Source organism: Dipodomys ordii, unplaced genomic scaffold (assembly GCF_000151885.1).
Source record: "Dipodomys ordii isolate 6190 unplaced genomic scaffold, Dord_2.0 Scaffold195, whole genome shotgun sequence".
Lineage (NCBI taxonomy): Eukaryota > Metazoa > Chordata > Mammalia > Rodentia > Heteromyidae > Dipodomys > Dipodomys ordii.
This window is the reverse complement of record NW_012267411.1, coordinates 71314-92063: the sequence shown is the minus strand read 5'-3', so window position 1 is coordinate 92063 and position 20750 is coordinate 71314. Positions and strand designations below refer to the sequence as shown.

Here is a 20750-nt window from a genome sequence, read left to right as displayed (position 1 = left end):
TGTGTGTGTGTGTGTGTGTGTGTGTGTGTGTGTGTGTGTGTGTGTGTGTGTCCCAGTACTAGAGCTTGAACTCAGAACTTGGGGTCTAGCTTGGCATTTCTACTTAACGCTGGTACTCTCCCACTTGAGCTTATAGCTCTACTTCAGGCTTTTTGCTAGTTAATTAGAAATAAGAATCCCACAGACTTTTCTGTCTGGGCTGGAATCCAACCACAATCCGCAGATATCAGCTAGGATTACAGGCGACTGAATCACACTGGTGACTGACTGACCAAGTTCTTCATTTTGTTGCAGTATTAAGGGTTGAACCCAGAGCTTCCTGCTTGCTGACAATACTCTGCCACTTGCACTATGCTCCCAGCCCTTGACCACATCTTTAAGCAACATTTTAGTCCACAGCTGATTTTGTTCTAGATTTACAACAAAATTCCATGTTTATCACTATGGTATCCTAAGGATAAGGGGCTTAGTATTATCATGAGGCCTGAACTCTGGGCCTGGGCACTGTCCCTCAGCTCTTCAGCTCAAGGCTAGCGCTCTACCACTTGAGCCACAGCGCTACTTCAAGCTTTTTCTGCTTATGTGGTGCTGAGGAATGGAACCCAGGGCCTCATGCATGCAAGGCAAGCACTCTACCACTGAGCCACCTTCCCAGCCCATATGTCAGGTTCTTTTATCTTTCCTCTTTCATTCTAGATCTGTAGACATATGTTGATTCCCCATGCTGGGCTATCAACTACCCTCTGTAGTCACTGGGTGAACCAAGAGCTTGTCAGCCTACCATACTAATGTTTCTACTAACTGTTCTTGCTGAAGTGGCTCACAGGAGACCTGGCTGGTCCACCTGCCCTCTTACTGGGCTGTGCAGCCTGAAAGTTCTTGTAAGCTTTGCTCTCATTTGTGCATATTTTCAGCTTATAATTCAAGACAAAAGAACCTAGTACAGCAGACACTGTCAAACCCTAAATACTAACTTTAAATGTATATAATGTATGCCTTGCTTACAATGAAGATCACAGAAAGGCCTAGAAGTGAAAAGAGAACGTGTATGCATTAAACTTAAGCTCTTTGTAAAATCAAAAATGTGAGTCTTCTGAACTGAACGATGATTATGAATGCCACGTGTACAAAATGTTCTGGCAAAGTGAGCACAAGCACCTATTGATGAGAGGCCAAAGACACATACGAAGGGCAGCTGGTATATTTAGAAACTCCCAAATTGATCTCTGTGGAAGCCTTTAGAAGGGCAAACAGGCTGCCATGTGCTCTGACCATATACAGCAACATCCAGGCATCACTCACAGGTCTTCTCGAGGAAAACTGCTTTTAAAGTGAGCCTCAAAGGAGACAGGGACAACTAAGGAAATCTTGTTCCTCTGATACAAGGTAAATGAAAAACATGCTTCTGGGCACTCAACAAGAAAAGCACGAGAATTAGAATGATAAAAAGCAACACCAAGCTGGGCACTGGTGGCTCACACTTACAATCCTAGCTTTTCAGGAAGCTGAGATTCTGGTTCTAAGTCAGCCCAGGCAGGAAAGTCCATGAGACTTATTTCCAATAAGCTACCAAGCAAGCCAGATGTAGAGCTATCATACAAGTGGTAGAGCACGAGCCTTGAGCAAAAGCTCAGGGACAGTGCCCAGGCCCTAAGTTCAAGCTCCAGGACCAACACAAAAGGAAAAAAAAAATACCAGTAACACCATTCCTATAATCCCACATACCTCACCTAGGAAGAAGCAGATGAATCCTTCAGGGACTCGGGAGCTGTTGTTTATCCTAGAGCCCCTAGGGATATTTTCACAACCAGATTTTGAAACAGGGAAGGATGGCCTCATTACTCCCTCAGATATTGGCGTGGTGCTGGACATACCATTAAACGTTTGTTTTGCAACAGAATAGCGAAATCACCGACCAGAGACAGTCTGGGCCACATGTAAAATTAATTTAAAAAGGGAAGCAGCACTTTGCTGACAATATTCCCCGGACCACTGTCTTCTATTCTTCTATCCTCTAAGCTTGGAAATTCCATGATTAAAAATAGGACCAAGCACAGCTGGGGAAGATCAGCAAGACTTAGCCCTGCTTCTGCTCAACGGATAGCACCTTCACAGCAAGGCCAGCTTGCCTGTCCTCCGACATCCAAGACCAGCTCCATCAATTCCTAAACTATGGCTGACAGCAACAATATCAACAGCAGCAGCTTTAATTACTTCTACATTGGGCATTTGGGTTGGTCATTTACGTATAACAACTCATTTTCTTACACAACTACCCTAAGGTTAATATGATCTCCATTTAAAGAGGAAAAGAAGAGCTCCTCGCCCCGCTCCACCCCCTTCCAGCCTAAAAAAAAAAAAAAGTTTTAAGTAAATTACTTGTCCCAGGTCACATAGCTGCAATGTGATAGAACTGGGATTAAATCCAGGTCTGTCTCGAAAGCCCATTAGTTTAATTACTGCACATTCTGCTTCCCAAGAAGATGAAAATGTAATCCTGTAATGGCATATTTGGTGAACGCTGGAAAAGAGCTCTGAACTGCAAATCCTAACACATGCCTTTAAGCTCTGCCTGCCACTGAATAGCCACAATGCTTCATGGATGGAATCCGACTCTCTGAGCCTCTGTTTTTCTTCTATTAAACGGAAATACAATCTTCACCATACACTGAGCCTGGCTGACATTTCTGAATTCCCCTCAGTATTCTTTCTTTCCATATTCCTTCAATAAAAGCCCTTTGCCAAGATGGGGTTTTTGTTTGTTTTGTTGTCCGTACTGAGGCTTGAACTCAGGGCCTCATGCTCTTTCTTAGCTTATTTTGTTCAAGGCTAGAGTACTCTACCTACCACTTGAACCACACCTCCATTTTTAGCTTTTTGCTGGTTTACAGAGAAATGTTTCATGGACTTTTTTGTCCATACTGGCTTTGAACCACGAACAATGATCCTCAGAGCTCAGCCTCCTGAGTAGATTACAGTCATAAGCCACCAGCACCTGGCCTTGCCAAAACTTTTAGCAGAACACATGGCCTCTAAGCCAGAGATGCTACCCGGTGTCTCCTGTAAAACAGTCATGTAACTATGGCTAGGAAGATGTGAACTGTAGCTAGTAGGAAGTTGTCCAGGAAGTTGTCCAGATCATGGACAACTTCCAGGTTTCTTTATAGGAAATTTGCTTGCACTTCACAGACTAGGATGAGGACATGTTGATGGTGATCTAACTCTACTTGGGTGGCCTTATAGCTAGGATTATCACATTTAGAAAATGAAAGTAAGTGAGGGCTGGGAAGGTGGCTCAGTGGTAGAGCGCTTGCCTTGCATGCTTGAGGCCCTGGGTTCAATTCCTCAGCACCACATAAGCAAAAAGAAAAAAGCCGGAAGTGGCGCTGTGGCTCAAGTGGTAGAGCGCTAGCCTTGAGCTGAAGAGCTGAGGAACAGCGCCCAGGCCCAGAGTTCAGGCCCCACAAGTGGACCCCCCCCCAAAAAAATGAAAGTAACCTATGATCAGTTACATTTGAATTGGTACCTTTGAATTTCATTTTTTAGTAAGAGCATGATCCAACCGTTACCTGGAACTTCGTTATACTAACCACAAACATTGCATGGACACACACCTTGACTAGACAAAAGTACTGTATGGGATACCATTACATTTTTTAAAGAATGTATTATTTATCTGCAACTCAAATTTAACTAGATACCATCCTGTATTTTATCTGGTGAGTCTAATTATGGCAGTTGAGTTACATTTGATTGTCTGAAAATCCCTCTGAATAATGTAGATAAGAGGAAGTAACTTTCTATTTTACTTGAGCAATTGTATTCTGGAGACACTTTTGTTACAATAGCTTAATCTACATTCTAATGTACTGAGCAACCAAGTAAATAAGGTAGCATAATTAACATAATTGCTTGAGCACTCTTGACAGATTGATTACTGTGAAGATGGACTACCCATAGTTTTAGAAGCTTCTGGTAGGGTACTGAAGAGGAAGAAAATGTAGGTGGATTTAGTACTGAATATCTAGATTCTGGGTGGTATGCTGTAGGGCAATGCTTATTCTCTGAGTGTTCTTTCCCATCCATGCTTTTATTTGAAAACATGCTTACTCTGTATCCTTGGGCTATAAGGATCTTCTATTTTGAAAGCTGGATCTAAAGCACGAAATATCACCTAAAAATAGATAGAAGAGGAATTGGTATTTTGTCTGTGATCAAAAAGTACAGACTAGCAAGTAGAATGTAAAATCAAGAAGCAAACAGACCTCTCCTTCTGTTGAGGGTTCTATGTCAGAGTATCGGGAGTCACAGATTATGTCATCCACTTTCTTCATGGGGCCAGTGGAAATGCCTGGGAAGGAGCTCTCACAATCATAGGCGAAGTATCTGTATACACCCCAGGTCTTCCCAAAGTCAGATGACCGCTCTATCAGCATAGCAGCTGGACGGAATGTCTACAAGGTGGGGAACAAGAGACTTGATTGCTAATCTTTTTCAAAATTGCAGATGAAATTGTCACTCGCTGTGTGCCACAAGCCCTGCCTGCACACAGTTGGCATTTCTCACTGTGGCCTGATTTCAGACACTTCAGGCTGCTCGTGGAGCCTATTCTTGCAAGGAAAGTGTCTGGTCTCTAAATTCTGCACTTTTCCCACCCTGGTAGATTAGTGAGCTGTTTCTCTTTAGAAGCTGATTATAAACAGGCCTTAAAAGTAAATTCTAGTATAGTTAGCCACCATGCCCATCATATGACTGAGTCTGAGTATTCACTCCTTCATGTCTTCATTTAGTCATTCAAGAGATGCATGACTGCCACATGGTAGCAGCCAGTGGCCCACCTACAGTCCGTACACTGCATTTAGCCCAGTGAGATACAAATACAGACATAAAAAACTGTTGATCTGAGGAAATTAAGAGGCCTGAAAGCATTTTTCTCTGAAAAAGGATTCAAAGGCAAGAAAGTGAAAGATTCACATTTTGACACACATTCAAGTTACTTTTTCACCTTTCCAGGAACAGAAGAAAATAATACAGAGCATTGGATTAAGGATTTTAAATCAAGGGAGAGGAACTCCAGTGTTTAACACATGCCAAGCAGGCATGTGCTTTTCCCACACGGCTGGGCTCCCGGCTGGGCTCCCAGCTGGGGAGACCCGGGAGGGTTAGAAGGGAACGCCTTGTCTCACATCTCTGTGTAAAAGGGACAGAGAGAAGCCCAGAAGCCAGTCCTTGTAGCACTTCCTTCTCCCACCTTTCTGGAAACTTCTAAATCCCAAAGGGCCAATGTCAAATTACCCAGTTTCCTGTAGAGTTAAGAAGCTGTGGGAAACCAGAACAAAACACACTTCACCTACAGGACAGAAAGCTTTCCGGCTCCCTGCTTAGCCATCAACCTTCTTGGGCCTCAAGTAGCTACACAGTTGCTTCTGAATGCATAATAATCAAAAGTCTGGAAACAGCTGGCTACATACTGGGTATCTGAAGAATGGGTTTTACTAGTCTACCAAAACCCACTGCACTTAACATTTAGCCATCAACATGGCCAGCCTGGGTGAAAATAAGCATGTTCCTCCAGCTCCCTCCCCTGCCTTCTCCCTTCCCATCTTCACTACTGCTAATGGTATCACCGATCTAGGTGGTTTTGGACTCATAAAAAAAGATTATGTTATCAACTACACACTATCAGAGCAGCATGTAGCAGCATACTGTGGTTTTTGAATGATGCTATAACAGAGGTCTTGGTTTTCTTCCTGACGAGGAAGAAAAAGCTCTGAACATCCTTGCCAGGATGGGGTAAAACAGGGCTCACACCCAAGAATGCCCAGCCCCACACATGCTGCTCTGCTCACTGGAGCTACAGCCCAAGGGTTGTTCTCTCCTGGTCTGGCAACTTGTACCCACAGCACACAGCTCACTTCAGCCACCACCTCCTCGGCCTGACCTCTTGCACCCATGTACAGAATTCCATTGCATTCTCTTGAATAAGTATTCACCTACAGAATCTGTGCCCAGAGCACTTTTGAATATAAATGAATTTTAAACCAGGCATGTCTGTGAGCAGATAAGATGCCCTCCTCAAAGTAAAAGGCCCCTACACATGAATAAAAAGATGACTTTTAATGTTATAGGTGTTACCTGACACTGAGGGAAGCATAGTGTATTAGGGCTGAGTTTCAACCACCAGGTCAGTGACTAAGAGTCTTGGAGTTATGTAGTCAAGCCATCTTCAGCACTCAGTATCAGGTGTCAGTGTAAACCTGTCACCCCAGCAGTCACTATGGGTTGGTTGGGGTTGAGGGGTGACAAGGACAGGCTTGGGAATTGCATGGTTCAATGTCTCTCCTAGTCTCATTCTGACTCCCACGCCCACCCTTGCTTCTTGGCCCTTCCAGGCTTTTATAGCAGACCCAGGTGGAACTTTGAAGGTCCCTGGCCCACAGGGTAAACTATCCCTGGTATCTTTTCCTAACCTGAGCGAGTGAAGATAAGGCCCCAAACACCCACTGAAAACTATCCAAAAGTGATTTTCATCTTGGAAGCAATAAGCAAATTATGGGTTTTATGCAGGCCAATATGTACTTTAAGCCTTGTGAAGTCTGTCATTTTCAGGCAGCTGCTTGAGAAGAAACAAAGGGACTTTGTACAGAGACATTCCCTACTCCTGGAGTCATTTTACATCTCAAAAAGAAAAATGGTGAGAAAAAAGAAAATGGTGAGAAAAATCTGCATTTAACAAGGCTCACACATTTTTTCAGAAACTGTCCCCACAAATTCTGCAAAACTTTTAAAACTAAATTTCTTTTTCAGTTTCCAAACTCAGTATTAAAACATAAACACATGGGATCAGAGATATATTCTCTCCAGATGTTTTATTGTGGTTTGGGATGGAGTCAATGCTGCCTCTCCCATGGGGAAATTAAGAGCTCTCTAAGTACAAAGTTTACAGTTGAATAGCATAGAGACAGTTAGCTTAGCAAAGAGACTGTCTACTTATTGCCATGAAGATAAGGTATTTGGTAAAGGTAGTTATTCAGGCCCATGTTTTCAAAGCTTCTCAATTATCACAATTTATAGCAACAAGGGTCTTGCTTGAAGTTCCCATTTAGACCACATTCTTTCTGAACAGGGGAAATTATAAACTGTGCTCTCACAGGTCATTTGTGGGAAAGTATAGGACTTCTTACCTTGAAAGTCATTATGAGATGAGTGAAATGGAATTCTGCTTCCAAATCCAGTTGGATAGTTACATTTTCCACACCTATAGATGAAAAAAACAATAATAACAATAAAGAAGGGAATGGTAAGGTGAAGGGAACATTTGAGGTCAGCCGCAGCTATTTCCTTAAATCATCTTCAAACGCTTCATAGAAATCCTCCTTGCAGTCTAAAGCTGTTAACGCGGATCCTTTGCCTTTATTCGGGCGATGAGGCCAAGCTGTACTGATTCCACTGTTTTTCACAATCCCTCGAGTTTCACTCCCTGAAATGACACTAGATCTAGCCCAAAGCCCCTCCACAGGTCAAGTCAGATATCTCTTGCTTAGAAACAAGAGAAATGTTGTCCCACCAGCTCTCTTAAGCCAAAATTGTGAAAAGAGAAGAGGGGCTCTTCCTGTACACAGTAGGAGGCCAGCTTACAGGCTGAGACACAGGCACTGGACGCTCTTCCAGGACAAACACAAATGCTCTCTTTTCTCTACATAAGTAAAGAAGCACACGTCCACCACATGTTAGTTCCATACCAACTTAAGAAAAACCTATCCCCAGTGAGACACCCTTTGAATGTGACTTCCACAACTGAAAAACAACGCCAAAGAGACAAAGAACCAGTCAAATAAATCAACTGGCCCAGAACAAACACTAACATCTTCTCTTTCAGGAAGAAAGCCTGAACAAACAAGCAAACTTTTGCTCTGTGCCCTGAGGGTCAGTTGGTCCCACTTGACATGCTAAGGAGGCCACTGGAATTCCAGGGTGGGCAGCACCCCCCCCACCTTCCTACCCACTGGTTCAAATAGACTTTTCCACCTTTCAGAAGTTAGAAGCATTTTAGAGGCCCATCTTCCAGAGCAAAAGAAGTCTTAAATGCTGGAGGACAGGAATGTGTCAGAGTGAATCATGTCACAGCCTGGTGTATTTTCAGGAAACCAGCAGGACCTTTTGAAATAATCTCTCCTGCTGGCAACCTACCAAGTTGACTGGGGGCAAGGGGGGTGGGCGGGAAAGTGGTCACTGGAACGGATATGAGTTAGTTGGAATGTTAAAGAAAAACACTATAATCATACTAATGAACCTTATCTAACTTATTGTAAAAAAAAAAACACATTACAAAACTACTCTGGATATTTTTTAGTAGAATGTTAGCTAAACATCTGTACGTCTGGCCTCTTCCAAGCTCTTCTTCCTCTGTTGGAGTGACAGAGATTTTAAGCCCTCTGATTGAAAACCTTTCGGACATTTGGACTCTCTTGTTCCAATAAAGCTGTAGAAATTGATCAAATCCTGAGGGAACTAAGAAAAATTCTGTGCCAAGAACTATAGCATGAAAAAGCTATTTTACTGCTAACGGTCTAAATATTTGTAATATTTGTTCAAAAAGAGAAAATGAAATAATATGAAGTACAAAGCAAGACTAGTACCATTTCTGTAACATAAGAATATTTACAGTCACAAGTGTCCCCCAAAGCACATTCCATTTAGATTTACAGACTGATAAAGCACTGTGGGGTTTGGTTTTTCTTTTTTCAGTTTTTATTTATTGGTCAGTTATGGGGCTTGAACTCAGGGCCGAGGTGCTGCCCCAAAGCTTTTTCACTGAAGGCTAGAGTTCTTCTACCACTTTGAACCACAAAGCCATTTCATTTTCTGATGGTTAACTAGAGATAAAAGTCTCTTGGACTTTCCTGTCTAGGCTGGCTTTGAACCTTGATCCTCAGATCTTAGCCTCCTGAGTTAGCTAGGATTATAGGGGTGAGCCACTGGCACCTAGCTCATCTCTTTTTTATTTTGAGAAAGAAAAATCCAAGGAAAAGAAACAGGACTATTCCATAACCAAGGTATGATGATTTATATCAGTAATTCCAGCATTTTCCAGGCTGAGGAGGAAGAGGATTATTCTATAGCCTGGGGTAAAAAAAAAAAGAAAAAGAAAAAAGAAATATCATTCTATGGTGTATAAGAACTGTGAATAAGTAGAAAGTAGCCATACATTCCAAGTTGTCTCTGAGCCTGCATATTCATGACTTGGTATCAATGTGTATAAGAAAACCTGTGCAAAATACCGAGTCACCTTCACAGAGAAGTCTTCCATTGTGAACTATCAGGCAAATGAGAGTCTGACATTGTAAAAGCCACATTCTGTCTAAATGTTCTCTAATATCTGTTGGAATAACAGATTTTAAGCCCTCTGAGTGAAAACCTTTCTGACATTTGGACTCTCTTGTTCCAATAAAGCTGTAGAAATTGATCAAATCCTGAGAGAACTAAGAAAAATTTTGTGCCAAGAACTATAGCATGAAAAAACTACTTTACTGTTAATGGTCTAAAATAGGTGCCTATTGTCCAGGCATCTAATTGTCTGTTTTGCTGAAGAATGTGGACAGGCAGGAATAGTGTTATCCTATTTTAAAGTCCTCTGACTCAGATTTGTAGAATTGTTCTTACACTAAACTATCAACCAGAATCCTCCTGTAAGAACCAGAACTTCCCACTATAATGGACCTAAATAGTGCATGTTTCTGAAAACTCATCTCTCAATGAAATTCTTAAACAAAGAATTCCCAAGAATGACCAATGAACACCCAACCATCCCTTCCAAAAAACTAGGTATTGTAGAAAAATCTTTGCAATTATTGTCAATGGTAAGACATGAAAGGAATTCCTCTTTACACAAGGATAAATGATTGCAGGCATCTGAGGGCTCTCAGTGCAGGGCACTTAATGAAGGGACTTGGTTATTTTTTTTCAGCCAGCCTTTATAGGTTCACTTCTCTTATGGCCTTCTTTCATTTTTTTTCTTCAACAAATTTAATGGAGTGAGTGGTTCACACCTGTAATACAAGCTGCTTACAGACACAGAGATCGGGGTTTGAAATAAAAAGTTCATGAGACTTCACAAAAAAAAAAGAAGAAAAAATGTCGGGTGCTGGTGTCTCAAGCTTGTAATCCTAGCTACTCAGGAGGCTGAGATCTGAGGATCATGGTTCAAAGCCAGCCTAGGCAGGAAAGCACATGAGAGACTCTTATCTCCAATTAACCACCAGAAAACTGGAAGTGGCACTGTGGCTCAAGTGGTAGAGTGCTAGCCTTGAGCTGAAGAGCTGAAGGACAGAGCCCAGGCCCAGAGTTCAAGCTCCACAACTGACAAAAAGAAGAAGGAGGAGGAGGAGGAGCAGGAGGAGGAGCAGGAGGAAGAAGAAAAGAAGAAAGCTGGGCAAGGAATCATGAGCCTGTCATCCCAGCTGTGCAGAAAGCATACGTAGTAGCACTGTGGTCCAGGCTGGCTCCAGCATACAGTAGAAACACTATCTCAAAACCAGCAGAGCAGAGGGACTAGTTACACCAAGGTATACTGCATGTATATATGGACATTTCAAAATAAAACACCCTTGATTCAGCTAATTAATCCTATTTTATTTATTTATTTATTTATTTTGGTCGGTTGTGGGGCCTGAACTCTGGGCCTGGGCACTGTCCCTCAGCTCTTCAGCTCAAGGCTAGCACTCTACCACTTGAGCCACAGCATCACTTCCAGCTTTTTCTGCTTATGTGGTGCTGAGGAATCGAACCTAGGGCCTCATGCATGCAAAGCAAGCACTCTACCACTGAGCCACCTTCCCAGCCCCATTAATCCTATTTTTTAAAATAGCCAAAGCAAAAAGGATAGAGGGTTTGGCTCCAGTCTAAATCTAAGCTCAAACCAAAGAAAGTTACTATCAAAAGAAAGTCTAATGAAGGTGCACTGTACTACCAGCACTCAGGAGGCTGAGACAGTCGGATCTCGAGTTTCAGGTCAGCTTGAGATAAATAGCAAAACCCTGTCTCAGAAAGAAAAACAAGAACCCCAAACTAATTAATTACTATTAATACTGTTAATAACAGCCACAATGACTCTAAACTTACTCAAAATTTCATCATATAGTTTTATGTGGCCAGAGTTTCATGGCAATAGTAACTAATATCATATTCAATGAACTAATGAACTTACTAACTCAAAGTCCAAATGGCCAAAAAAAAAAAAAAAAGACAAAGGGGCTAGGAACCCACAACTACTGGGAACCTGAAGTCATTATCACATTGATAGACTTCAAAATTCCATTAAAGTGCTTATTCACGCTACTATTGTTACTAATATGAAATTCTCTATAGCTGAAACGGAAATGGGGGTGGGCTGCGATTTTTGCCCTTTCCTTTGGAGCCAATAACAACAAAAGCTGCTATGTTCTGTGGATGAAGGGCCAGAGGTCAGCACTGTCTTTCATACCCTCCTCTCACTGGTCTCTGGCACTCAAGAGACCTCACACCCACCCCAATGAGAATTATGGAATACACACTCCGGTCTAGCACAAAAGACTGCTTTCCTAGAGAATGCATACCTCAGGAAGGAGGACCAGATTTTACCATGGAACTTAGTGCTCCGGGCAGTAAATCTGTCAAACGCTAATTACAGGGAAGAAGAGCCAATGAGAATTACAAACACAAGGTGCCTGTAAACCCCATCTAGGTTATCAATCACACTGCACAGAACTTCCCACATCAACCACATACCATTTTCAGATTGCCACCAAATCTTTAAGCGGTTTGGAGCAAATGTAGTGACCACATTTTCAATGAGATGGCTGTCAGGATTGAGGGTCTCATGATAAGGATCTTGGGAGTTGCAAATGAAGCACTTCTTGTCCTCCTGAAAGCAAGTTAATTTCATGAATTTAAGGAGTAATTTCATTAAAAAACAAAAACAAACAAACAAAAAAAGAGCCCACAATCCAAAAATCAAACCACTAGCTTTGAGACAGATGTGCCAATATCACTTAAAAACTTGTCATATCTTTCCCTTTAAGAGTCTAAAATATTCCTGAAAATGATTCCTTCCTCTCTACAAACTCAAGGTCAAGAGTGAAAGAAGGCATTGTTTCCTGAGACTAATTTAATCAAAATCAAATTTCTAGGCTTAAATCTTAATCTCAAGAAACAGCTAGAGTAGCTTACTCTAGAGTAAAATGCAGAAGAGGTATTAGGAGTTTTTGCTGACATAAAGCAAATTAAGAGGGAAAAAATCCAATCACGTGGCCTGATTTTTCTAAACCTAAATAAGGCAGAAACCAAGCATTAAGCAGAAATATTTACAACGGCCTTGGGGTATCTTAGTTTCTGCTTTGCCCAAGCAGTAAATGAGGAGTAGGACTACATATAACCAGCTCAGAATACCTCTGCCAGGTGGCACTGGGCTGGCCTGTCATATTGGGACACTATGAACTGAGGCATAAACTGGAATAAAGATGCATTTTGGCTCTTGAATAGCTTTAAATCTTTCATTTTCTTTCTCCCTAAAATAGGAACCACAGTCACCAGGGCAGGAAGGTCAGAAGCATTCTCTTCTTTTGCACAGCCCAAGGCAACATGATTTAATAGCTCCTTTTCTATATGGAGATTTGCTCTGTACCTACATTTGCTGGAATTCATATTATTAAAGTCTAAGGATGACACTACAACCGAAATACAGAGACCTATTAATATCTTGTAAATAGAATTTAGCCAATGGTGATATAAGGCCCAACAAAATCTAATGACTATATTTTTACCTTTGTATTTTTCTAGTTAGTTACTACCACTAAAGGACCATTCAAAAGGTCTTTGATGTATCAACAACATCAAAACAACAGAGACTACAATTAATTCAGGAATTCAGGGAGACTGGAACAAAAGCACCCTATCTCAGATTTTATGCCCACTGCTTGAGAAAGCACATGCCTATTCCTTTTAGACCCAGGTTATCTGTAAAAAGCAACCACTATTTCACAGCTAATGACACAAAGCAGAGTCGGGCCCAACTTGCTTTTAAAAGACAAGCAGTTTGCACTCTGCTCAAAGCTAATTTCAGACTTTAGTGATTCATTTACAGGATATCCGGACCTCTGAAGTACTTGTTAGCACAACCATTTAGGTAAAATTTGAATGTTAATTTTAGAAAAGGTAACATCAACTGCCTTCATTAACTTGGTAGTCAAGGAAACTAATACTGAAGAACAATTACCAGAACTTTAAAAAGGGAGTTTAATTATAATTTCCCTTCTAGTCAAAGAGGAAGCAGTCTAGACATCTCAGTATAAATCTGGAAGCAAATGAGTGGAATCCACTTTGCCACATTCCTTTGCTTTAAATTTATCATGTCTCTAGAATGGACAGTCTGCTTTGTAAAAAGGACTCCATTTTAAGGCATCTGCCATGCAAACCACAGGCCACTCGGTCCTTCTGAAGGGTGGATGCCCAGGTGGCTGAGCTGGCCGAGCTCTGAGCAATGAGCTTAGAACTTACCCTGTCTGTTCTTCCTAACATCTCCTGTTTTAGTTAAGAGACAACAGGGGATCTTCCCACTTAAAAAAAAAAAAATCAAGGAAATGGATTCTGGTTCAGAATGATTGATGCTTTGGGTCTGCTTTTAGATTAGTCCTGAATGTATAAAACTATGACCTTTGAAATCTACAATTTGGGTCCACTTTTAGAAGCAGGTAACTCCCTGAAATTTCATTTTGGTCTTCCACTATCAGGGTGCCATAGCAACAAGCGCACTTGGGAATAAAGGAGGCTGAACTAAATTATCTAATGGAGATAAATGGGCACAGTATCAAGGCAGGAGAAGATGGGGTTCAGTGACTGGAATCATTTTGCAAAGCATCATGGTCTGGAAGATCCTTATAATAACTCAAGTGAAAGATGAAGGGGAAACTTGAGATCACCACTCCTATCGAAAGAAGATACACCATCTTGAACGTGTGTGTGTTTTTTAACAATGACTCCACAACCCAAGTCTTTTTAGAGTCCCTGGGCTGGGGCAGGGCACAGAGCAGGGGGCCAGGGCTGTCTGTCTGCAGCCCTGCATTTCCACACTGATAGTGCTGTGGCTGGAGAAGGGCAGGAAGTGTTTGGCGGATGCAACTGTGCAAACGGAGATGGGGGCGCGGGGTCAGTGAGCTACCAGCCGAACCCCAGGACTCCCCGCCTGGCTGCGCTTCCGACCGGATTGCTGGCAGGATGCTGGGAGTCTCCAGGGCCTGCCTGCCCCTTAGCTCTAGAAAGGAGGAGGAGGAAAAGGAGGAGGCGGTGGCGGTGGCGGCGCGGGCACCGGGGCACCAGCCCTCACCTGCAGGTGGCTGACGATACAGTAGGGCTCGGGCTTGTGCAGTCCGCACGTCGAGGTCACGGAGAGCTTCTGGGCTCGGCCAATGAGAAGGTCGCCCGTGGCAGGGTAGCAGCTGCCTTCCGCACAGCCGTAGCTGAAGTCGGGTTCCTGGGCGCGCACTCTGGCTCCGCACAAGGCTACAGGAGGAATAAGGGACAAGGTTGGGGGCAGAGGAACGAGGTGGAAAGGAACAAGCAGGAGGCGGGGACGGAGAGGATTCAGGAGAAAAGAAAAAAAGGGGGGGGAGATTACCCAGAAAGGATACAATGACCAGACTAGCGAAGGAGAGGGCGCAGAGGCAGGGGCGCGGAAGGAACCCCCGCAACCCGTCATCCCGGGCTGCCCGGCGGCCGGCCGGGCGCATCGCTCCGGGGAAAACACACCCGACGCCGGTGCCGTTCCGGTCGGGCCCGGGGAGCCGCCCCCGGCGCTCCAGGTGGAGGTGCGGCGCCGCCGCCTCCGCCTGCGTGCCGGGGCCACCGCGCTCCGCACCGCCGCGCGTGCGACCCCGCGTGCGCGTGGCGGCGCTCGCCCTCCCGGCGCTGAGTGTGCACGTGGACCGCGGTGAGCGTGAGAGGGTGCCCGCGTGCGCGCGCCGGCCACCCCGGCGAGGCCCGGGAGGAGGGAGCGCGGCGCCGGGGGCGGACGCCGCTTCGTCCCCGAGGGGCATGGCGGGTTGGGTAGACCCCGCGGTTCCGGAGAGACTTCCACGCTTCGCCATTCCAGGGAAGCTTATTCGGTCCGGCTGTTCCCGGTGCCACGGCCAGGCAGACCGCGGTGCTTAATGAAAGCCACATGGCCCCGGTCAGCTTCCCGGGCGAAGCCCGCGGGGCTCGGGCGCTTTTCCTGAGTAAATGAATGGACTGTTCGGGGAGGCTCCCCAGCCAGCCCGCGATCGAGCGCAGCCGCCCGAGAGCCCCTGCGGGCCAGGGGGGACGGAGGGTGCTGCAGAACCGGGAGCCGCAGGAGCGCGGGGCGCAGAGCCCCCCGCGGACGCGGGTCCCCGGCGTCCCCAGCCACGACCGAGCCGAGGGCGGTGGCGATGGAACCCAGGGGCGTCATCTCCAACCAGTTCCTCTCCCGATCCTCCCCCTCCACCAGGCTCCCCTCAAAGCCCGAGCACCGGGCTTGGGGGTTTTCTTCCCCGGTGACCCCCCCGCCCCGGGCCGCACCCTCCCTCTCTGACTTACCCCAGCAGCTGAAGGCGAGCACCGGGAGCAGCCCCATGTCCAGTCCCGCCCGCAGCGCAGGGGACACGGCCCAGGAGGGAGCGCACGTCTGCCGAGCGGCCGACCTTCCCTTCCCGGCTTCCTTTCTGGAGAGGTAGAGAAGGGCGGGGGGGGGGAGCAAATGTTCAGAGAGAGCAGAGGGGGCCCTTCGTGTCCTGCTGCTCCCACGGAAAGGGGGGCTGCGCCGGGGAAGGGGAGGGATCGCCCGGCGACCGTGCTGTCCGCACTCACCCCGCGCCCGAGCGCCCCGGCGGCTCCTGGCAGCCCCCGAGCCCAAAGAAGGGAATTAGAAAAGTTTAGCCTTGGGAGGAACCGAGGGAGGCGCCTGTGCTCATGCGCACACGCGGGGCTCGGGCCGAGGGGGCGGGCAGGGGAGGCCCCCGCTGGGCGCGCGGAGGGGGCGGAGGCCAGGACCCACCCCCTCGGGTGCCTCTTTTGTTTTAAAGCAGCGTCGGCGGGGGTGGCTGGCTCTCAGCGCGTCCGCGTCCCCGCGTGGGGACGGCGGGTCCGCGCCGGCGTGCGCGTCCGGAGCCCGGAGCGCGCAGGGGTGGGAGGCGTCGGGGCGGCTCCGGGGGGGTCGGTGTTCCCCGCGCCCGGCCCGGGGTGGGGGCTGGGGGGGAGGGCTGGTCGGCAGGGACCTCCCGCGGACTGGTGCATTTACATTCGTTTAGTAGTGAGTCACGAAAAGGTGCCCGAGGCTACAAACTCCATCTGGCGCTGGAGGAGGCGCGTTCACCCCTCCCCCGAAGAAAGTGCCGACCTGCTCGGTTTTGTTCTTTTAAAAAGTAAACCCACGTCCCTCCCCTCCCCAATCCCCCCCCCCGAGCTGGGGTGGGGCGCCTCGGGGAGGTGTGGGCACCTGGAAGGGAGGTCGTACCGTTCCCTGCGCGGTCTGGGCGCACGCCTTTATTCCCGGCCCGGCCTGCCAGTCCCCAGCAGGTCAGGCACTGACTGACCCGTCCCACGGGCCTGGTGATTTTTGAACATCTATACTTTTTAACCTCAATCCGTGCGATGGCTTTATTCAAAGTACATTTCTTGAGCGAACCTGTCCCATCTCCCGTAGAAAGGGTTGACACGGCCAGGAAGCTGGAGATCTTTCAAGAGACATCTTTATATAATCTCTACAAAACACCATGTGGCCAGGCGCTGGTGGCTCACGCCAGTAATCCTAAGGACCCCGGAGATTGAGATCTGAGGATGGCGGTTCGAAGCCAGCTGGGAAAAATCCGTGAGATTCTTATCCCCCAATTAATCACAGAAATAGCCGTGAGTGGTCTTGTGGCTCTCGTGGTAGGGCAGGAGCCTCGAGCAAAAAGGAGCTCAGGGACGAAGCCAAAGTCCGGAGTTCAAGCCCCAGGATCGGCAAACACACACACACACAAAACCACCCAACACCCAATTACCCCCCCCCCATGTGGACAATTCTCGCAAGGACATCTCTAAAGATCTAAAGATCCCTAGCAGGACAGTGGGCCTGGTTGGTTAAATGGGGAGAAATAGAAGCTCACCCATTTCCTGGGGGTTGAACAAGAAGTCAGCCCGCTCTAACTTTTCTGTGGATTAACGCAATTCCCTTGCCTTTAGCCATGGCTGGAGTCAGAGCTTTCTTTAGTCCTGCTCTGGACGAAAGTGCCTGGATTGGGAGACACATAGAGCTTTCTTTAGTCCTGCTCTGGACGAAGGTGCCTGGATTGGGAGACACATGGTTCGTTGTTAGTCCAGCCGGGAGATTCTGATTGTCAGTCATTTCGAGGAGGAGGAATTAAGAGGCTAATTGGTCAGTTATTTAACTTTGCTGCCATGAAATAGGGCCCGGAGTAGTTTAATCATTAGACCATCAAATTAGCTGCTCTTCGAATTTATAAACACTTGCTAGTTCTGTGGGAAACATTAATTATTCACCAGATCAGCACTTGTTTGGAATCCTGGGTGCTGACTGCTCAGCTCAAACTGCTTAGAAACAGTGCTGTGGTGAAGGTCTAATCTGCCGTGGAAGAGGATCCATAGAGATGAAAAGAAAGGTAGTAAAAAGCAAGCCTCCTTCCCCCTGTTTAACTTGTAATAACCTGGACCTATGCATCCTGTTACAATGTTTCAATGCACACAAATTACAAGCATCATTTAGCTCTTTCCTAAGGTAGGCCTTTGCTTTCCTTGAAGCTGAGTGATCCCCGCCACCACCCTGGACACCTGTGCCTGGTCAGAGTCTTGTCCCTTTACAAAGTTTGGCTGCTGTCACCCCACTTTCCCAGAGCAAATTTAATATTATCAAAACTTGATTTAGGGGGCAGAGTGTGAATGTCACTTATAAAGTGATGACATACACTGATCATTCCATCTGCCTCTGGTCCCACCTTTGTGGCCGTTGTTTGTCGGTTGTGGGGCTTGAACTCTGGGCCTGGGCGCTGTCCTGTGCTCTTCAGTTCAAGGTCAGCGCTCTACGTCTTGAGCCATAGTGCCACTTCCAGTTTTCTAGTGGTTTATTATCAGAGTCTCATGGGCTTTTCTGCCCGGCCTGGCTTTGAACCATGATCCTCAGATCTCAGTCTCCTGAGTACCTGGGATTACAGGCGTGAGCCACCGGCGCCCAGCTTTTTGTGGCCATGCGTACTTCTAGAACGCATCATCCTCATTCTCCTGAGGGCGATGCTTCAACATAGAGACCTGCCTGGCTTCTTCATCCTTTTCTAATCAAATTTTTATTTTCGGTAAGTAGTTGTACAAATGGGATACCAATCAATGTGTCCATTTTTGTACAATGCAGATTGATAAATCATCTCTTTCCTCATTCTTTCCTATCCTTCAGTTTTCCTAGCTTCAAAGGATAGTCACTGAATATTCTTCCATCTTAAGTAAAAATAAAACAAGCGCTCCCTCCTGTCCTCTTCCACCTTTGACTTACAGCCCAGCCCCTTGCCAGGGCAGTGGGTACTTTGTGTCTCTGTTCACTCCTCCCCTCCCTTCACTCCAGTGTAGGGCAGTACTATCTCCCTATTGTTCTTGAATTGCTCCGACCTTCTAATTACTGAGTGCAGTAGACATTTTCCCACTAGTTGTGGGCTTAGCTTCATATGAGCACACCTTCCTTCTACTGACTCCTTTCTTTTTGACTCCCAGAACACAATTCCCAAATTTTCCCACTAACATTTGACTCCTTTTCCATTTCTCTTGTTCTTCTTTGGCATCCTGAATACTGATGCACCAAAGGTATCTCTACCATTTCCCCTTAACATGGCCACCATCAGCCACAGACTCAGCCAACTGTCTTTGTCCCTCTATACCCTGGACTTGTATCTCTAACCTGCAGCTGAAATTTGGAATTGACATCCAATCTCTTACCGGCTATTGAATGTCTCTGCTTTGATGATATATGGGTGTGTGAAATTCATGCACAACTGAACTCCACCCACCCATTACAGAGAAATATGAGTTTTTCTGTGTCCTATTTAAATTCTTGGCATCCTAATACATCCCTTAGCTGCAAGAGAAAACCTAGAAACAACCCTGGCTTTATAATTAACAGGGCAAAAATGTAGAAGCCGTTTGTTATTACTGACATTAAACCTAGCATGGGGCTCTCCTGAGTGGAATGTACAAATCACACATCTATGAAGCCAGCTTAGCCTGAAAATCATTGACCTTTTCTCTCCTTCAAAACCCCTGAACCCTGGACACCTGCAAAATATTGCCACTTCTACCTCGCCAACAACTAAACGTAATCTACACATGGCTCCAAACCTCAGACTCCTTTCTTCCTTGGTTTCTCTCTCCTCACATCTGGTCTGAATGCCTACAGGAGCCCTGGGCTCTGGTTCCTGCCTGCAGACCTTCCATTCTCCCATCAACAACTTCCTAATCCCTCTAAGGAGCTTCCAGAGTTGCAACCTTAATTCCTCCATTGCCTTCTGTGGTTTCCCATTGTCTTTCTTATGCATTTTATACTTTCGTGGCTTTCTCTTTGTTACTACTGGGGTGGGGCTCCTTCACATGGTCAACTTAGTGACCTACCCCACATCTTTGTTAGCACTTCTTTCTTTCTTTCTCTCCTTTTCTCTCTCTTTCTCTTCCTTCCTTCCTTCCTTTATCTATGTTTCTTTTTTTTGGGGGGGTCCAGCAGTGGGACCTGAACTCTGGGCCTGGACACTGTCCCTCAGCTCTTCAGCTCAAGGCTAGCTCTCTACCATTTGAGCCACAGCGCCACCTCCGGCTTTTTTCTTTTTGCTTATGTGGTGCTGAGGAATCGAACCCAGGGCCTCGAGCATGCAAGGCAAGCGCTCTACCACTGAGCCACCTTCCCAGCCCCTCTTTTTTTTCTCTCTTTCTTTGGTCCTTTCTTCCTTCCTTTCTTCCTTCCTTCATCCCTTCCTTCCTGCTTTCCTTCCTTCCTTTCTACAAGAGTCTCTCTTCTAGCTCTTTGTAAAGGCCTGATATAGCTAGCATATATGACACAATGCTGTAACTATGTGTTTATAGCCTTATCTCCTCCAGCAGACAGTGAAACAAGGCCAAACATTGTGTAACATTGCATACCACTAGGCCCATTATAGGTGCTCAGTGAATGTTTCTCTTTTTTTAAATAAGTTTTTTTATTGTGGAAATACTGTACAGAGGGGTTACAGTTATATGAGCAAGGTAATGAGTACAGTGAATGTTTCTTAAAGCAAGGACTAGTGTCCACGTTTTAGAGTCTTCCTTAAGTCTTACAAGTTCACTTTCTATCTCCCATGTATGAATTTGTTTGTAGTTAAGGAGAAAAAGAAATAGCACTGCCCAACTGAGTTCATCCTTAGGAATGCTTCCAAATTTTACTCATGAACAAATTCTTCCTACCTGGTGTATTTTATACAACTGCCTTGATTTCTGAAGAGGTTACAGGTGTAGGAGAGGTGAATCTCTTGTTGGTAGGTTTGCTCAGGGCTTCGCTCTGACTGGTGATACACTCTCTGGCCCTTCAATTGTGCTTATCCCACACTGCTCTTCTATGAGGCCATCTCTGCTGGTGAGAGAGTTCTGCCGCATTTTGAATGGCAGATGGGATCGCAAATTGTTGGGTGTACTGTCTCAAAGAATGTGAGACAGTTATCTTCTTGAGGCATTTATTATTTTTATTTTGAAAAAAA

General features: G+C 45.8%; 1 protein-coding gene across 1 annotated transcript in view; it reads right to left on the bottom strand.

The window, feature by feature from the left end:
* The window catches only part of Lamb1 (laminin, beta 1), a 74958-nt gene extending 59044 nt beyond the window's left edge, over positions 1 to 15914 (bottom strand). The window contains exons 1-7 of the mRNA XM_013034733.1: positions 15859 to 15914; positions 15589 to 15713; positions 14360 to 14535; positions 11767 to 11902; positions 7185 to 7258; positions 4266 to 4454; positions 4111 to 4174 (exon numbers count right to left, since the gene is read on the bottom strand). Coding sequence (XP_012890187.1) covers positions 4111 to 4174; positions 4266 to 4454; positions 7185 to 7258; positions 11767 to 11902; positions 14360 to 14535; positions 15589 to 15625 — 676 coding nt within the window. The 5' untranslated portion in view covers positions 15626 to 15713; positions 15859 to 15914. The remainder of the gene's footprint in view (positions 1 to 4110; positions 4175 to 4265; positions 4455 to 7184; positions 7259 to 11766; positions 11903 to 14359; positions 14536 to 15588; positions 15714 to 15858) is intronic.
* Between the last annotated feature and the right edge of the window lie 4836 nt (positions 15915 to 20750).